The sequence below is a fragment of the Planococcus citri genome, chromosome 3, assembly GCF_950023065.1.
Source record: "Planococcus citri chromosome 3, ihPlaCitr1.1, whole genome shotgun sequence".
NCBI lineage: Eukaryota > Metazoa > Arthropoda > Insecta > Hemiptera > Pseudococcidae > Planococcus > Planococcus citri.
The window spans coordinates 53,170,888-53,188,132 of record NC_088679.1 but is presented as its reverse complement, the minus strand read 5'-3'; the positions used below and the strand labels follow the sequence as shown (position 1 = coordinate 53,188,132).

The 17,245-nt window shown below is 32.0% G+C and overlaps 1 protein-coding gene across 3 annotated transcripts in view; it reads left to right on the top strand.

Annotated features, from left to right (window-relative positions):
- LOC135840474 (suppressor of lurcher protein 1-like) overlaps positions 1-17,245 on the top strand; it is a 275,632-nt gene that overhangs the window by 141,841 nt on the left and 116,546 nt on the right. For all 3 annotated transcript variants that reach the window (XM_065357040.1, XM_065357041.1, XM_065357039.1), the window contains one exon: positions 14,015-14,113. In XM_065357040.1, the coding sequence (XP_065213112.1) occupies positions 14,102-14,113 (12 nt within the window). In that variant the 5' untranslated portion in view covers positions 14,015-14,101. The remainder of the gene's footprint in view (positions 1-14,014; positions 14,114-17,245) is intronic.

The window sequence follows — 17,245 nt, the reverse complement described above, 5'->3', positions numbered from 1 at the left end:
AAATTCTCGACTATCTCTCCATTTCTTTTCCCCTCTCATTTTAATTCAACCACATCCCACACTGAAGCTCCCCTCTTTCTCAAAGTGTCCTATCCTTCAAACGCCCTTGTTTAGCCTTTGTGGCTCTGAATCTGTATCTGAAGATTGTATTAAACGAATGATATTAAGGTGGTAACTTTGATCAATTTATTGGACTAACCTTTTTTGAAACACCTACTCTTTCCAGTCCCTTTTTTAGACACCCCTCTTGAGGGATGGGTATCAAGCGTAGTATCAAATTGTCGAGAATTTGAAGGGGAACATTTTTAGTCATGGTAGTTTTTCTCGTAAACCTAATATTTTAGGAGTAAATTTCAAAAAACGTAAATTGGAACCGGTTTTAGCCCCCCCTAAAAAAATTAGCTCCAGGGGTAAGAGGGTCGGCGTTTTTCTAGTAGTTCAGGGGGTTCATCTGAACACATTCCCGAAGAAAAAAATTATGTGACAATTTTTTCCTTTTCGCCCTCGCTTTTTCACGTTATTTTTCCGCTCTAAACACCCTAAATCAAAAATGAAAAGTTCATGCACTCAGAATAATCGCGATCACAAATAAAAATGCATTCAAAATCATCTTGTAAAATCACCTCAAAAATTCATTTGAAATAATTGCGGTCACAAAAAAATACATTCAAAATTAACTCTGGTAATCGCTACAAGCAAATTCATTACACTACAAAAGAATGACGTTCTTTACTTACAAGTAAGTTGGTAATGAAACAGAGCAATAAGTTCTCTCACCAAAGGTACATATGTAGAACTCAGACTGAGCTCCGATATTTTACTCATCCTTTGAATAAAGTAAACAAATTTGAGAATCAGAGTATCCCACCACAGCCAATTAAAATCCAAGATCTTTTCACATTATCCAATATAAGGGGAGAAAGTGAGGTTTCCGGAGCGAGTGCGACGAGTCAAATAAAGTATTTTTACTGAGCAAGCCGAAGGCGAGTAAAGGAAATTTTTTTTTAATTGAACGATCCAGAGGTGAAAGAAGTAAAATCGATCTCACTCTTCTAAAATTGTGTGGAAATCACCTTCAAGCAGGTGTTTTCTCTATTATGATATCTTTGTCATATACAATGAACATAGCCTATGAAATTATTGAAACCTTATTTATTTTTGAGCTAATTCGTCCTTGCTTAATATAAAAGATCCTCTTGGATAAAATAAAGACCATCGTAACCTACTACATACATACCTACATCTGCAGATATGTTTGTCAAGTATAGGTATTGCTGTAAAATATCTGGATCTGCTTTATATAGCGAGATTCTAAACGTGGTGAAATTTCAAACAGACACGATTTACCGAATTCTAGTATTAACGATAAGTTAGATTAGTTGGGTAAAAGTCTTGAGAAATAATTTACTGTTGTGTAGGAAATTCGGTTGAAATAATTATAGTATTGGGCGATTCGTAGAGAAACAATAAAGTGACTAAACCGAAGACCATTTATTCAGTCGGTAACGGTTTCGTGGTAAACAATTGTACAGCGTTAAAATGTGCATTTGGCTTGGAATAATCATTTCGTGGAAAAGTACTATAGGTAAGTATTCGGTTAAAGGGGGTGCGCGCTTTGCAACTTTGACATTATGGTTTTCATTTTTGACGCTAATTCCGTTTATAGGAAGGTAAGGTTGGTACGTTGAAAATATATTGCATTTCTTGAGCGTAAAGTAGGTAGCTAGGTATCTCTACCTATATACCTACCATCGAAGCAACGTAAAAAGTATAGAGGCAAAGTTTTCGGCACGAAGGAACATTGTGCGCGATATTTTTCATTTGGTTTAAAATTTAAATGTTGGCGAAGAAAACGAACGAGTTGATTCGTTGAAATGCAAATGATGCTGGCGAAAGGTTTGACGAATTTGGTAAAAACCTGCGCTAAATAAACACCAGTGCGAGTGGATTTCTGATGAGCAAGTTAGAATAATGTGACGGTGTGTTGACAATAGTTGCATAAAATCTTAACTTTGTACGAATAATATCTTCACTACCTAAAGTATTTTGCAAGATTCGTTTTCGCGAATAAACCCATGTTGGAAATGAGAAAAGACGCGACGCCGCGCCGGTCCGCGCCGAGACGTTTTCATTGAAAGTGTTTGATCTTTTTTCTCTCTTATTTTTCCGAGCTGACAAATGGTAAATACCGAAGAATTAATATTTCCCACGAAAAGCACAATAAAAAGGAAGAATTCGCTCTTCTCATACATTAAACAATTGTTAAAGGAACGTGTAAACTAGGAAAAAAGATTTTTCCATCTTAATATCGCGCGCGTCAAAGAGATCGACAAATACAAACGTCTCGTCGACAGCAAACTATCAAGCCGATTAAGTCTGAGATTTCGTCGAACAGCATCGTACTACGATAGTAGTACGAGACGAGTACGAGAGAAGAAAATACCGTAGATATATATGTGTGTATGATGAAAAAGTGAACCGTGAATGGAGTTACGACAAGGAAAAGAAAACAAGCAACGGTGGCTTTTCAAAACACCAGTTTCTCTATTACTTCGACGAAACTTTTTAACATTTCATATACGTATAAGAAATCATCGGGCGTTGAATTAAATCATCTCTAAAAAGGAAATAATTTCCAGTTGTAAAAATTATACGATTCGTTTGTTCGACGACGCGATGGATAGATTTGCTATACTATTTTCGGTATTAAAACGGGGTTAAAGGTGCTATTTTTTCATATACGTTTTAGGCGTGGCCCGCTTTAATTTATGGGTATTAATGCCGCTCACATTTGTATTGTTGAAGAAAAAAAGTTTCAAAGGCAGTTGAACTTTCGCCGGTTTTATTTAAAAAAATAAAATTCCCCAAATTTATGATTTATATTTTAATTTTGAATAGAATGAACTCGAAAACTCCGGCTTGGTTTGGCGGCCGACCATATAGAATTTTTCCAACGTACAGAGTAAAAACGTGATTTGTGTATTTTGTTTGTGAAAGAATATTCGTTTCAATATTTTTCTTACGAAATTCAATTAACCATACGAGGCATTCGGCGTGTGATCTGAAAAATAAATTCCGTTAATTTAAAAATCAATCCATTAGGAGGCTTTTTCCTAATTTGGGCTTCAACACTGAGCTTTTTTTTTTACGGAAATAATAGGGGTAGTGCTACTGGCGACAGAAATATTCTTGAAACATGATCTCATTTCCTATACTTGGTCTAGTTTTTGTTGACTTTCATCCTCCATACCCTTAGGAACAAATTTTGCAAATAACCACAATCTTTGTTATGTATGTAGTAGTTGCCTAATAAATAATGTCATTTTTTGGAAACTGTCAATATTATGTCTAACAAAATACATCTTATCTATTGATTTCAGGATGGACTTCATTTTGAAGTTTTGCTATTTTTATTCTCCTGCTCGTTGAATAGTCATTTCATTTTATGGAAAAGTTATTCTATATTTTTTGAAACTGTCCTTCTCCTCCTTCCAATCTAAAAAAAATACTCCAGGAGCCTTCCAAAAATTGAAAAGAAAAATCAACAAAATGCGGGTATTTCTGCGTAAGAATTGTTCTAAATACATATATAGGTACATGGTACATATTCCATTTTGAAGATGAAACCATCTACGGTCGCCTAAGCAATGTTTGCCCCAAAATATACAGAGCATCTAAAGTTTGGCATACTGGTATTTTGAAAAATGAATGACTTTTGTATCCCTGTCTACACAGAGCACCCCCCCCCATTTAAAACAAATGAACAAAATAAAATTTAAAAAAATCAAACATCTTAAATTTCTATAAGCAGATGTAGCCAAACAGTGGGTCAAGAAGGGAGGGTGAGACATTTTTTAAAATTTTTATTATGTAGTACCATTTTTAAAAAAATTTTTTTTTTTATATTATAATATAAAATGTAGGTACTTATCCAAGTGTTTAAACTTCTCATCTAAAAATTAAGTTACCTGCACTAAAAATAACTCAAAATTCTTAAAAAATGATAAAATTGAAAAAAATTGAATTTTTTATATATTACACAATTTTAATTCTTGGTTTGGTCTAGAGATGTGCAGTCTGAAAAGTGAAAAGTACTTTTCTTTCAATGAAAAGCTAAAAAGAAATGTTCCTACTTTTCATTTCACTTTTCAGTTTTCACTAAAGAAAAAAAAGGTGAGTGACCAATCAATTTACCCATCAGAGAACACTCACCTCATTGATGAAGTCAAATATCAAGTTTCACTCTCTCCACTCCTCTACCTTCGCAATTAAGCATCCATATATGGGCACTGAGTTGCATTTTGATATTTTTCACAACATTTTTTTCAAATCTGAAAAACCCAAAAATGTTAAGAGGCTCTAGAAAGGCTCAAAACTACCACTTTTCGATAAAGTAGGTGAAAAAATATGATTTTGATTTTTTTGTGTGTTTTCGATAGGCAAAAAATAGATCAATTTGAAGCTTTTACAGAGAGCTTTAAAACGAGACTAGCACGATTTACTTTTCACACTTTTCAATGAACTTTTCACTTCTCATTTCACTAAAATTACTTTTCTGAAAAGTGCACATCTCTAGTTTGGTCTTTTTGCAACAGACTGGGCCTGTACTCAATTTTTTCCAAAAAAAGTAACTACTATAGGAACCTAAAAAACCTGAAAAAGTAACAAAAACAGGTTGAAAAAACATGGGAAAAACATTTTGAGAAATTAGTCAAAGTAAATGAATGAAAATGAAAGACATCGTCAATGAATGAAACAAATCAAAAAAGATGAAATTTAAAAATTAAAAAGGCTTTGAAAAAATCGAATCTGTAATTAGAAAATTGAGCCATATTAGCAAAAAAGGAAAAGTTGAATTTTGTAACTTAGTATACGTTTCCAAAACGCATCAAGTCCAAAAAAATATTGATAAGAAATTCATAGTATGTACTTCGGGATTTTCAAATTCGGGATAAAAACATTCGGGAAAGTGGTCATTCAGGATTTTGGATTCGGGATTTTGGGTTTTGGAAAAACAGTATTCGGGAAATGTCCGTTCGGGAATTCGGATTCGGGATTTTGGTTGGTAACCCCTACGATTATATCCGAAGCGCAATTACAATTGAGTAATCAATAATTGAGATTAAGCTAGGAAGCTAAGGCAAAAGGCAAACTTGGCTACAACAATGTGAGTAGCCTTTAAGTATGAAGTTTTAAAGGTTTGTCCTCCTCGAATAATTTTCCAAAAAAATTAATATGTATTTTTTTTCAAATTCTCAAAAAAAAAACATTAAAAATAGTTAGGTAGGTAGGTAACTGGAATTTTAAGAATACAATAATAATTATTTAAAGATTTCAAAATTTTATTCTGATAATTAAAAATGTACCCAGGTGATATTTTTTTTGAATTCTCAAAAGAATTGCCTCCACACGAATTTGACAAAAAAATTCAATGCAAAATGATTTCGAAATTACGAAATTTTTAATGCTTGATTGTTTAAAAAATTTAATCCGAAAGATAAAAAATAGAAATCCAAAGTAATAAATGCAAAAATTTTTAATCTGAAATTTCGTTTAAAATTAAAATGCAATTCTTTTCAAATTCTCAAAAAAAAATCATCTCCGTGGATAACAGTCTACTAAAATTTGAAAAAAACCTAATGCAAAATAATTTTAAGAAAATTCCAATTGAATTTCAAAAAAAAATCAAAGCAGATCATTCTTTTTTACTTATATAAATGTGTTTCTAAGAAAAGAAAAAAGAAGAAGTCTTCATCAACCGCCTTGCAAAAATACGCACAGTACGGCAACCACCAATTTCCGAAAAACTAATCTCCTTTTCAAAATTCTTCGACGTGGCTCGATAAGATTAATTTTATGTGTAATATTCAAGAGATTCTTCAACCTTGAAGAATCAACACAAAATATGTAGGTCGTAATTTTTTCCCTTCAGGTTATAGAGTTAGCAACTAAACTTACTCTTCCTTAGGTTGAATTGCTGTATCAGCAGGTAAAATAGGTGCCTATAGCTATTTGACAATTGACACGTGTTCCGAAAGGTGCCGAACACCTGAATATGTATTTTGACTCGCGTTAAAAATAGAATTTTATTAGGTGTCGTGTTATAAAGGTTGTACTAAATCCATTTCCATATAGCTATGTACGCGTACGAGTCTACTGGTTAAACATTTTCACAAAACACTTTGTCGGTTAAAGTGCGACGAATCTCTCAAAAATTGCAATATTCGACACAATCGCATTCAGTTCCACGTTCGTTCGTATACTATTTAGCCTTTTAAAATAAAAATCCGCGTCATTTCTACGAATTCAGCGATAAAATAAACGTCTTTTCAATTTCAAATACAGCTATTGCTTACATATATATAAAAGTGATGTAATTTTTTTCACATCTGCCAATGCTACATGCTTAGATCTCGATTTCCCAAGGGTTTTCAAGTAAAAGCTTATCCTTTTGCATGGATTCGTTTGCAGATTAATTTTTGGTTAAAATTTGTAAAGCCAATTTACTATCAGGGAGCGTTTGAAAACGAAAAGCTCGATGAAAATAGCGATGCTGGAGAAAAAAAAAATACTCACATATTACCATGAATCGCGCACATACGAAAAGCTATTAGTACCAGCCAAGAGATTCCACTTTACCTCTCAAACATGTCATCAAAAATTCAGTCTCCGATTCTCATTTTTATTTTATTTTTTCATTCGTTAGAACACAATGAATTGCTGGACTACTTGAAGGTTCTCTTTGAAGTAGAATATGTGTTCTTTCAACGTCGTTAAAGCACACGACAAAAATGATAGGTGCACATCCGCATGAAACTATTTTTTTTCTTTTTCTCTTTTTTTTTTTGGTGAGCACACTCGAAAGTGTTATTTCTTTCACGAGCTTACTCGCGAGAATGGTTATAAATTAGCTTCTCGTGTATACAAGGGGTGCAAAATATCCGAGCACTTACATATTTTTGCCATGTTTCGGAAAAGTGACTTTGTGTTTTTTCTCCTGCTGTAAAGGTAGGTAGAATATGGTTTCACGAATTTCCAGATGGAAAGGGAGGATAATCGGTAACCATTTATAATAACACGTTTTACAGATTAAACATGTCACTGAACACAACTATCCTGTACGCGTAATTTTACTTAATTAGAAAAAAAAATAGCATCGTGCGCGGTATTCACATACGGAATGCTGTATCAGTAAAATAAACGACCGGAAAAACCAGTGTAAATTAAAAATAAAGCTCTTTTTACGCATTTGGGACACGTTTAGACCCGTATAACTATGTACCACTAAAACTAGCGTAAAGTGTGATTAAAGGTATGCTATTTTTTGTGTTACCGGTCGAGGAAAAAAAAAGATAGCAGAAAGCGATTCTAACGACTTCCCTTAAAATGAAATATATCATCAGTCATCTGTCCGCCTTTTCATTTTCTTTTATATTTCACTTTATAGTATACGTTTACGTACATACAACGAAATATTAAAAGAGTCGTATTTCACGTTGTAATATTAATACAGCTAATGTTGGAATTATGGTAGAATTATATTTAAATTTTATTACGTTAATATTTTATAAGGTCTCTAAGATATGCTGCGAAAATAAAAACGAGATGATAAAAAAAAACACGAAGAAAAATAAGGGGAAAAATCAACTCGCAAGTTGTGATTTTAGTAGATACAATAAAAAGGTCGAGTGTAGGGTATATAACGTGTGAATAAAACTTAACTGAATGTTCATTAGAAAAAACCGTGTTCCTAATTCAGTTACACGTCGAAAGACAGCAAAAACTAGCTCGCAAAAAAAAATAAAAAGTCCTTCCTTTTTTTCAGGTGACATTTATTTTAGGTAGGCTTGTTTTAGATATAATAGACGTTCGACGAAGGACGGAAGTACCTACGGAGATATAATCGAATTAGAGACTAGCTGCGTCAATAACTTTACACTATAACAACGTTTCTTTTTATTCGTTTTGCTCGTTCACTGAATTGATATGGTACCTTTTGCTTTTATGTCGTCAGTGAACTAGTTTGCGGTTGAAAATGTGCCACATCAATCGAAATATCACTTTCATTATCGAAGATTTTGGCATCGTTTTATACCCATTTTGGTCTTGGAAAGGAAAAAAAACGTGTACCTGGTGCGATTGTGGTAGATAATGTTGGTAATTTGAAAATTAGATTCTCTTGTAGTAGGTATACGACTACCTATGGGTAGGTACTTGAAAGCAAACAGCTATTTTTGTGTGTTTAGTTCCACCGAATGTTGTTGTGAGTTGATTTTTTTACCCATTTGGAAAAATGTGTACGTAGAATTTTAACAGTCGTGTTGAACTTTTTTTTATTTCTTTCGGATTATTTGAGTAGAGTATTTTGAACAAATCTGATATTGGATATTAGGTATTCGCAAATTTGGTGGATATTAATACAGATAAAATACATACATTGTATGTACTTACTGCCAAACAATCGCTACTTTGGATCCAAATCACCTCTTAAATATTCTGTGAATGTTTTAGAATCTTGACCTTTTTTTTATAATTTCAAGACAGTTGTAAAATCAAAACTCTCGAAAGAAAAATTTATACTGCACAACACCGACTTATAATAAATTTATTATTTCTGTTATGATATTTTTATACCTACCTACGAGTATGATTATTACCTCTTCGCATTCTCCCAGCTGCATCTCACAAATTCAGATGTACAAGTTTGAACCGAGCTCAGGTATAAGATCCATTTGAAAATTGTAGATTTCAAGTGCCAAATTTAGGATTAACGGTGAAATAAATATAAACCAAAAAAAATAAAATAAAAAACAGGGATCTTAAAAATCTACCTTTTAATTTTTTTATTCAAAATGTTTGAGATTTCACCACAGCCAGAAATTGAATTAGAGATCAAAAGTAGAATCGAATGAAAAGAAAATCGAAACCATCAATTTTTGAATTTTTGAGAATTGAACTTCACCAGATTGCTTATGGGGCTGAATTTTAGCTGATTCACGTCACATCTAGCTCGATGTGGTGACTTCAGGTGCAAATGTTCTATGTAGTTTAACAAAAATAAATAAATTTTGAGAATTTAACCAAACATAGTCGAGAGAAAAATTATATATTTTCAGGTTTAAATATTTGAATTTTGGATTCTCAAGAGTAAATTTTGTGCTTCGAGGCCACGTACCCTTCATCTCCCTCAATGGAGGGTAGGATACTAAGGAGTAAGGAGTAAGGACAGATTGTCAAATTTCCTTCAATCCATCCTTGCAAAACAAAGTGAAAGAAAAGTTTCATCCTGAAAATATTTGCATACGTATTGTTATCATTCGTGTTAATAAAATTGCCTAACTAGTTTGCCGTAAATACGCAACCAAGCTATTCATGTATTTTGTGTTGCTATGTTTACAAGAGAGGTATCCCAATTGGTGGAAAATATTTTGAACTGGACAAAAGTAAATCGAAAGAGCTTATAAAAATACATCCCTCGCCAAAATTTCAGATTTTTGATGAATTTTTTAAAATCTTTGGACCAAAAATGTAAAAAAAATCGAAATTTTACCAAATTGATCCAGAAAGCTGAAATCTAATGTGTACTCCATTTTTAACTTTCTGAATCGATTGAAATTGGTTTCAAATCGTTTTGAGCGGCAGTTGATTTTTACAGTTTTTATGACACTTTTTGAAAATATGGAATTTCCAAAAAGTCGCTAGAGGCTGCAGAACGTTTTGAAACCACCTTCAATTTATTCAACATGTTCAAATTAGAGTACGAAGTACGAGTAAATTATAATTTTCAACTTTCAATGGGTAAAATTTTGTGGAAATCTAAACTTTTAAAAGTATTCTGGAGCCTCTAGATCTGCTCAAAATGGTTGGAAACTGTTTCCCATCGATTTGGAGGGCTGAAAGTTGTAATACGTTCCAAATTTCAGAATTCTAGATGAATAAGATTAAATTTTGATTTTTTTACATTTTCAGCCCGAATTTGATTTTAAAAATCCACCAAAAATCAAAAAATTCATTTTAGTAGGTATCTGAAAATTTTGATTGCTTTTGACCATTGTTTTTTACTCATTTTGTTGAATTTCTTTTGAAAAAAATTTGGTCTTTCGATTTAGTTTTGTCCAGTTCAAAAGTTTTTCTCCCTATTGGGATCGTACTTTCTTGCTTATGTTAGTTTGAATTTCTCAATCATAGCTTTTTGATGAGAAAGTCTTATCTACAGGGAAGAAGAGTACGATTCGTCTTTATTATTCAGGAATTTTTTCGATTGTAAAATACCTGAAAAAATGCTTTTAGATCGCTCTGATTTTTTTCATCATCGAATCTAGCAAGGTAGAAGGCAAGTATACAGGAAAATTTCTGGTTCAAATACAGCTATAACCGCGAGTTCAAAAAATCATAGGTATAAAAATACCCAACTATAGTCATTTCAGATATCAAAGGTATTTTCGTACTCATTTTAGAGAAATTTATAAAATAAAAAAAATAGATATTCTATTTAATATTGAGCTACGCTTTAGAATGCTGGAATTTGTTGAACTCTACCTGTCGACTGGAAACGATTTCTAGTCTTTTTGAAAATTACTACATATTTCTATATACTTCATTTAACCCATTATTGAGTTGGAACCCTGTTTTCTTGGATCGATTGGAGGTGGTTTCGAAACGTTCTGGAGCCCCCAGGATTATTTTGAAAATTCGACTTTGTCAAAAAACGTGTTAAAACCAGTCCAAATAAACTTAGGTAAGCATCACTTGATCAAATTACGCACCATTTTTCCTAAATTAATTTCTGTTACGTAGGTTTTAGCACCATAATATTTCTTTAGCAGTGAAAACCAATTTTGGAAAAATTGTACATTGAATTTGACCATTATTTTGCAAATGAGTATAAACCACAAAACAACCAAGACGGCGGTACCAGTGCCTCTTTGAATATTCCGATGCTAATTTACCATTTTCTATGCATCTATGATTTTTTCAATATCGATATACGCATAGTACGTTCTGCCTAAATCATAATACGAATCCAATAGATTTTTTTAAATCTCTGATATAAGGTAGTTTGTGTTCAAAGCAATGAATGACAAAGACGTTAGAACCGACAGAAACGACGAAAATGTTTTCAAAATTCAAAATATTGACAGAAAGATGGATTCGGTTAAAATGAATGAAATGTCGCAAATGACAAATGAATTTTGAAATATTGTGTGTATTTATAAAAGACATTAAAATGATATTTATTTCGACGAGTATAAAAAATTGCTTGTATATCGCATCCATAAACGTCATAGAATTACTTTATAAAAAATCGCAATTGGGATTTTTCTCTTTTTATCTTTTTGGCGGTGTTTTGATTCGAATTCTTTTTATTTTTTGTTACCTACTTACCTAAACATTTTCATTGCTGTTTTTTCTGCGGGTTAGGTATTTTCAATATCTGTAAATGTACCTAGGTATTTACTCAAGTATTTATACCTAGGTATCTTTTTCATTTCGTTTGACTACATTTTTGGTAGTCCATATCGTATTTTAAATTTTCGAGATTTTTTCCACAATTTTTTCTTTTTTGTTTTCAATTTTTTTAAATGCAAGATTATACGAGTACTGTGTTAATTCATAAACTCATCGTTTCATACCCATATCAAGGATTATTTTCCGTTTTTTCCCCTCTTCGTTGTTTTACTTTTAATACTTGGGTGTAAACGGTAAAGCGTCGTTAATAGTTGATGAATGAGAACGAAACAACACTTGCGCAAGCGATTGCCGATGTTTGAATTGGCGTGCGTGTCATATACTCGAGCGGAACACTCGTGTGATAAAATACGAGTAGAAATACATAGAATGACGTATCTCTACCTAGATACTTTAAAAATTGAAGCTTTCAGCAATCCCTAGGCCTTTTAACTATACGCGTTGACGCGTATTAAATTCATTCATCGGGTATATAAGCGTCATGAAGACACAATATTGTGTGTACTTTACCTCCTACTTACTCATTTACTCGGCTATATGGCTGTGAAAATAGAGTTTTTCGTCGTACATGAATTATACTTTCAATAATATAGAGCTTGTATAAACGTGGCGAGTGCATCCCGCATAATACAGCTTAAGGTACCTAAACCTATACACGAAGAAAGAGAGTGAAAAAAAACACATTTTTGTAATAAGTGGAAAATACCTGGTATCGTTATAAAAACAAAAAAAAAAACACAACGTTTTTCTTTTCTTTCGGCTCGTTGATTTTGAGAGTGAAAAAAAAAGAGAGAAAGGGGAACCGAGCACCTGGTTATTTACGTATTACTAAGTGAGAAAATTCATTGTCACAAAATATACGCGTCATGATTTATGAGAACGCTAATTCAACTCGAGTGCTTCTTAAAATAGCAGAAATTAGCGTATACTTTTTATGGTAATAAATTTATATCCGCGTGTATATAAGTACGTATAAAACGTGAAAGACAAAACGTCATTTGGTCGTATGAAAGATTGAGCGTAAGGATAAGGCTGGGCTGGTTTTCTTATGTCGGGTGTATTTTCTCTCATTTGGTATTCTTCATTAATCACAAAATGTATTTGTCACACCCACTTGTTCCTTTAAGAAATGTCTCAATAAAGTGCTAAGAAATTTCCTAAGGACCACTTTCTCCTTCTTGAAGAAACGATTGCCTGGTGAAAACGAAACACTAACTCATTTCCGAGAGAAATAATAAATTTTACTGAGAAAACGTAGTACCCGTCGCGCATCGTTTTCTCTTTTCTCACTTTCACAAAGATCCCCTTTTTTCCTCGAATATCCACCGTCATAATTAATCACTTCTGATGATAATTTAAATAAGGGGTTTCAACCTGGTATTAATGAATTACTTTCCTAGTACTACCTACTACATCGCGCTCTCCTAAAATGGGGAAAATACTTGGAATATTTTCCTCGCTAGGTTTTTTTCCTTTTTTCCTTTCCATCTTTATACCGACTTGATTATGCCACGAAAGGTAATGCATATGTTTTTCCGAGCATTCATAATTAAGATACTGTCTAATATACCTACCAACTACAGGTAGATACATTTACATTATCCTGTGTAGATGGATACCTACTCGTTGTTTGGAAAATTACAAATTTTTTTCTCGCTGCTGAGCCCTTTAGAGTTGAAATGTAAATCATGTTTTGCTGAAAAATCTGTTCCCTTTTTTTTCGAGTTCTTTCTTGTGATATATTATTGTTGTACGATGGTAAAAGAATGTGCAATTCATTGTGTATAGGTGAAGGTAGAAAGTACATATCGTATGTATATATGTTTCCGTATACCTGCTTGAAAGTATCTGAGCGATTTAGTAAATTTTATTCACTTAGTACTTTATACATAGTACGATTTTAGCACTTTTTTAGTACCCTACGGTACCTGATTTGGTTTTGTAATACGGCTCAGATTTTCCTATAACGTATTTCTCTTTATACGAATAATCATTTTAAAGTGGAAATACAACGTACTCGTATATAAGGGTATAGGGTACCGACTACCAAACGCTATCGTAAATTAAAATTTACGAATTTTTCTCGCTCTTGGTCAAGATTAATAGTACAGGTTTTTTGGGCATTGTAAATAGTGATTTTCTATGCGCAGGGGTGCAGAAGGGAAAAAAAGCAATAAGGCCAAAGTGTAAAATCTATGTAGCTGCGGCTCATATTTTATTAAAACAAGACAAAAATTTAATTTTGTTAGTTTCCTCTTGTCTGCCCTTATACACAGTCTTCGCAGGGGCATAGTCGAGAGAAAGTTATGAATGTGAAAATCTATTGAATTAAAAATACTGCTATGAAATTAGTAGTACATTTTCGCCGTGGAAAATTTTTCCTCTTTGTAGCTCTCTAAAAGCATCCGATATCACGTTTAAACTTTCATCTAAAGTATTTGTAACAGTTTTGAAACTTTCAACGCTTTCCAAGACATCTGTTGTAAATTCTATCATAGCTCGCTTTATAGTCAGTTTCGTCGTATTTATTAATTTTTTTCCGCAGGTGTTAACGTTGCTGCGCCAATTCATTGAATATGGATTTGCGGTGGATAATCGTTATCAAAGGAGTCGTTAAATAGATGCGATTAATATGGATTATACTGTGAGTACGAATTGATTTGAATACTTTAAATTTTACTTTTAGTTGGCTGAGTCCTTGGTTAAATTTCTGTAATAGGTGTGAAAATTTTTTATCATGATTGATGGTATAACTTTTTGAGACGAACAAAAAGCTTTTCTATGATAAGCTGTCTTGAAAATTGAAGAAATTACAGTAATAGACTTTCTAACTGACGGAATTTTTTTTTTGGTGAGAAACGAAAAACCCACATTTTTATTAAAGAAAAACAGTTGCTATTATCCTACTTTGAAGTAGGTTCAAGTTTGTTGAAAATTATTTATCAATCTCGAACAAACAAAATTTTGAAGAAAAAAAAATTCACAATAATAGAAATTGCGTTAATTTACAGAAATACTAAAAAATTAATAACGAGTTTTCAAATATCTCGTAATGTATTTATACTTGTGGTAAAATTTAAGACGGGAAACTCGAAAAAAAATGAGGATCAAAAGTTTTTTTGTCGGAGCGAAAACAAACAGCTTCGAAGAAAGAAAAATAGTTTGCTTTTTGACAGTTTGAAAAGAACAACATAACTCTCGAAAATCGCCACTAAAAGAATTAGTAACTTTTATTGCCTCTTTCGTGTTACGTCATCGAATGATGAAAAAACGAATGAAAGATTTAAGAAATTCATAACCAACATCTTCGTTTACTTTTAGAGTTATTTTTATAAAAAGAAAGTAAATTAGAATTATAATTGCCTGTTTTTCTTTTTTTAAATGAAAGATGATCTTGCTGGAGTTGATACGATCTGAAACAAATATTAACCTTCGTCGTCGTCGTTGAAACCATGCAAATTAAATATTTGCACGTGTTAATTTTATTTACAAATGTCTGTGTCTATTTAGAATTATCTATAGCATCGGATCTGGAAGATTGTTTTGGTAAAGAAAAATTATCATAATTTTAAAATATAGTTAAGGGAACATTTTTTACGCAAAAATTTCAATATTAGGTATGTATATTGTGCGACGCTACGCTACGCCGAATTATTTTTGAAATTGCTCGCAACAAAATAATCCTATGACTTGGCGTATATAGCTTCACGAAACAAATATTTATCAAATTACTTAAACCATCATTTTGATGAATAAATAATTATTGTATTTTATCATCATTTGACCAGCTTAATTTCATGTTATTTGTATTATTTTTATATCGTGGTGAATCATTTCTGTATTATAATTCACGAGACGTTTCACCCTGTAAATCTTACAAGTCTACAAGAATACTTAATTTTTACGCCTAATCGTATCTTTCGCAGCGAATTAATTTTAAAGAAATTTATGGACTCATTTATGAAACAAATTGCTGCAAAAACGCGAATAAATGCCCCCACTCGGATTTCACGTTCAACCCGGTTGGAATATTTAGATGCTCGTTGTATAGTTGCGAAAACGCATTTAAAACTTTTAATAAATATTCGTACATATTTTATTCGAAATATTTTTAAGATTTTTACTCCACGGTTGAATTCTAATTGATTTGTTTATCTAGAATTTAATTTTCTTGCAAATTTTTTGTACAAGTTTTTCAAATTTTTAAGTGGATGTTTTAATTCATCATTAGTATTTAAATAATGACTTGAATTCAATTTTCTGTTCTTTTGGGTTGTTTCATGATCATGACTACACTCATTTCATTGTTTCCAAAAAAAATCACTTGTGGTTCGAAATAATATCAGCTACTCGACAAATGACGAGGTCATTTCGGAATATCTAATCTTTTGATCTTTTGAAATTTCAAGTCGCTGTTTTTCAAAAAAAAATAAATAAATAAGTAAAAGTAGTTTCGCTTCAAAATACACATCTTATTTTTCGAAGAGGTTAACCTCATTTGGAAAAAGTTTACAAAACATTAATTTCTATTGAATTCTGATGTACTTAGGTATTTACTTTACAAAGTAGCTAAAATTGTACCGGTCAAACCTTCAAAAATGCCAGGAATGTTCTCAAGTTATGATATCGTGAAGTTGGTAAGCATGATTTGGAGTATTGAAAAAGAAAAAAAATGAAAATGAGTGTAGAAGAGTTTCAAACTCTTCCAGACGACTTTAATGGATTTTGAACTCTTTTAATGGAAAGAAGTTACGAAAGAGGTTTGCCATTATTTGAAAAGAGTTGGAGTTAAAAAAGAGCCAACTCCTTTTTTTGAAGAGTCTGTCCATCATTGACTGCAAGTCCCCTCATACCCTAATACAATCGAAGTACATATTCGTTTCTAATTTGTAAATCAAAAATATACTGAAATCGAAAAAATTTCAGTGGTTTGCTCATAATTATTTTTGAGGCACACTTAAAGTCAAAATTATGTTCCGTTCTCCAAGACATTAAAATGTTAAGAAATGAAAGAAATGGTCATTTTTGAGTTTTGGGTGTCATAGGACTGTTGCATACCTCCTTTCTTCTCTCAACTCATTACATGTTCCTCATGACTCATGTTTCCATAAATTTTCAGTCAAAAAGCCTTCAATCAGAAAAACTTTCATCCTTCTAAACTATTTTTTTTTCTTGCTTTTTCTTATTTTTGGATCAAAGAAGACAATGTATTATGATCACAAAATGTGCAAATATCAATGAAATATTTTTGTTTTTCAAAATTTTTACGCATAAACTTCCCCAAAAGTGCCCTCTATGAAGTCAAAATAACTTCTTGACGTTCACTATATGTACCCAAATTATCCTTTTTTAAGGTTAAATATTTAATAAGATAAAAATTTATGCATACATGATTTTTCCTTAATTTTATGTCAATTTGGGGGAACTCATCAACCTATACATCTTAAGAACCCTCTTGTATTTGAGTTTTTAAAATGAACTTGAAAATCGGTCATTTTTGTATCATTATTCTGAGAAAGAAATTTTGTCATGATCAACTGTGCGATCAACTCGTCAGAAATTTATTTTTTCGAATAGAGAGGGAGTGAATTTGTAAGAAATTCTGTGGAGGGGAATTTCTACTCCAATTTCATTTGTGAAACTAACACGAATCAACTTTTTAAAAATCCAAGCATATCAGCTACGGTGTTTCGTGAAAAGGGTCAATCTGCATTTTTCAAGATTTTTTTCATTCAGGGCAAAACTGTTTTATTCACTCGTAACAGTCAGAATTCAA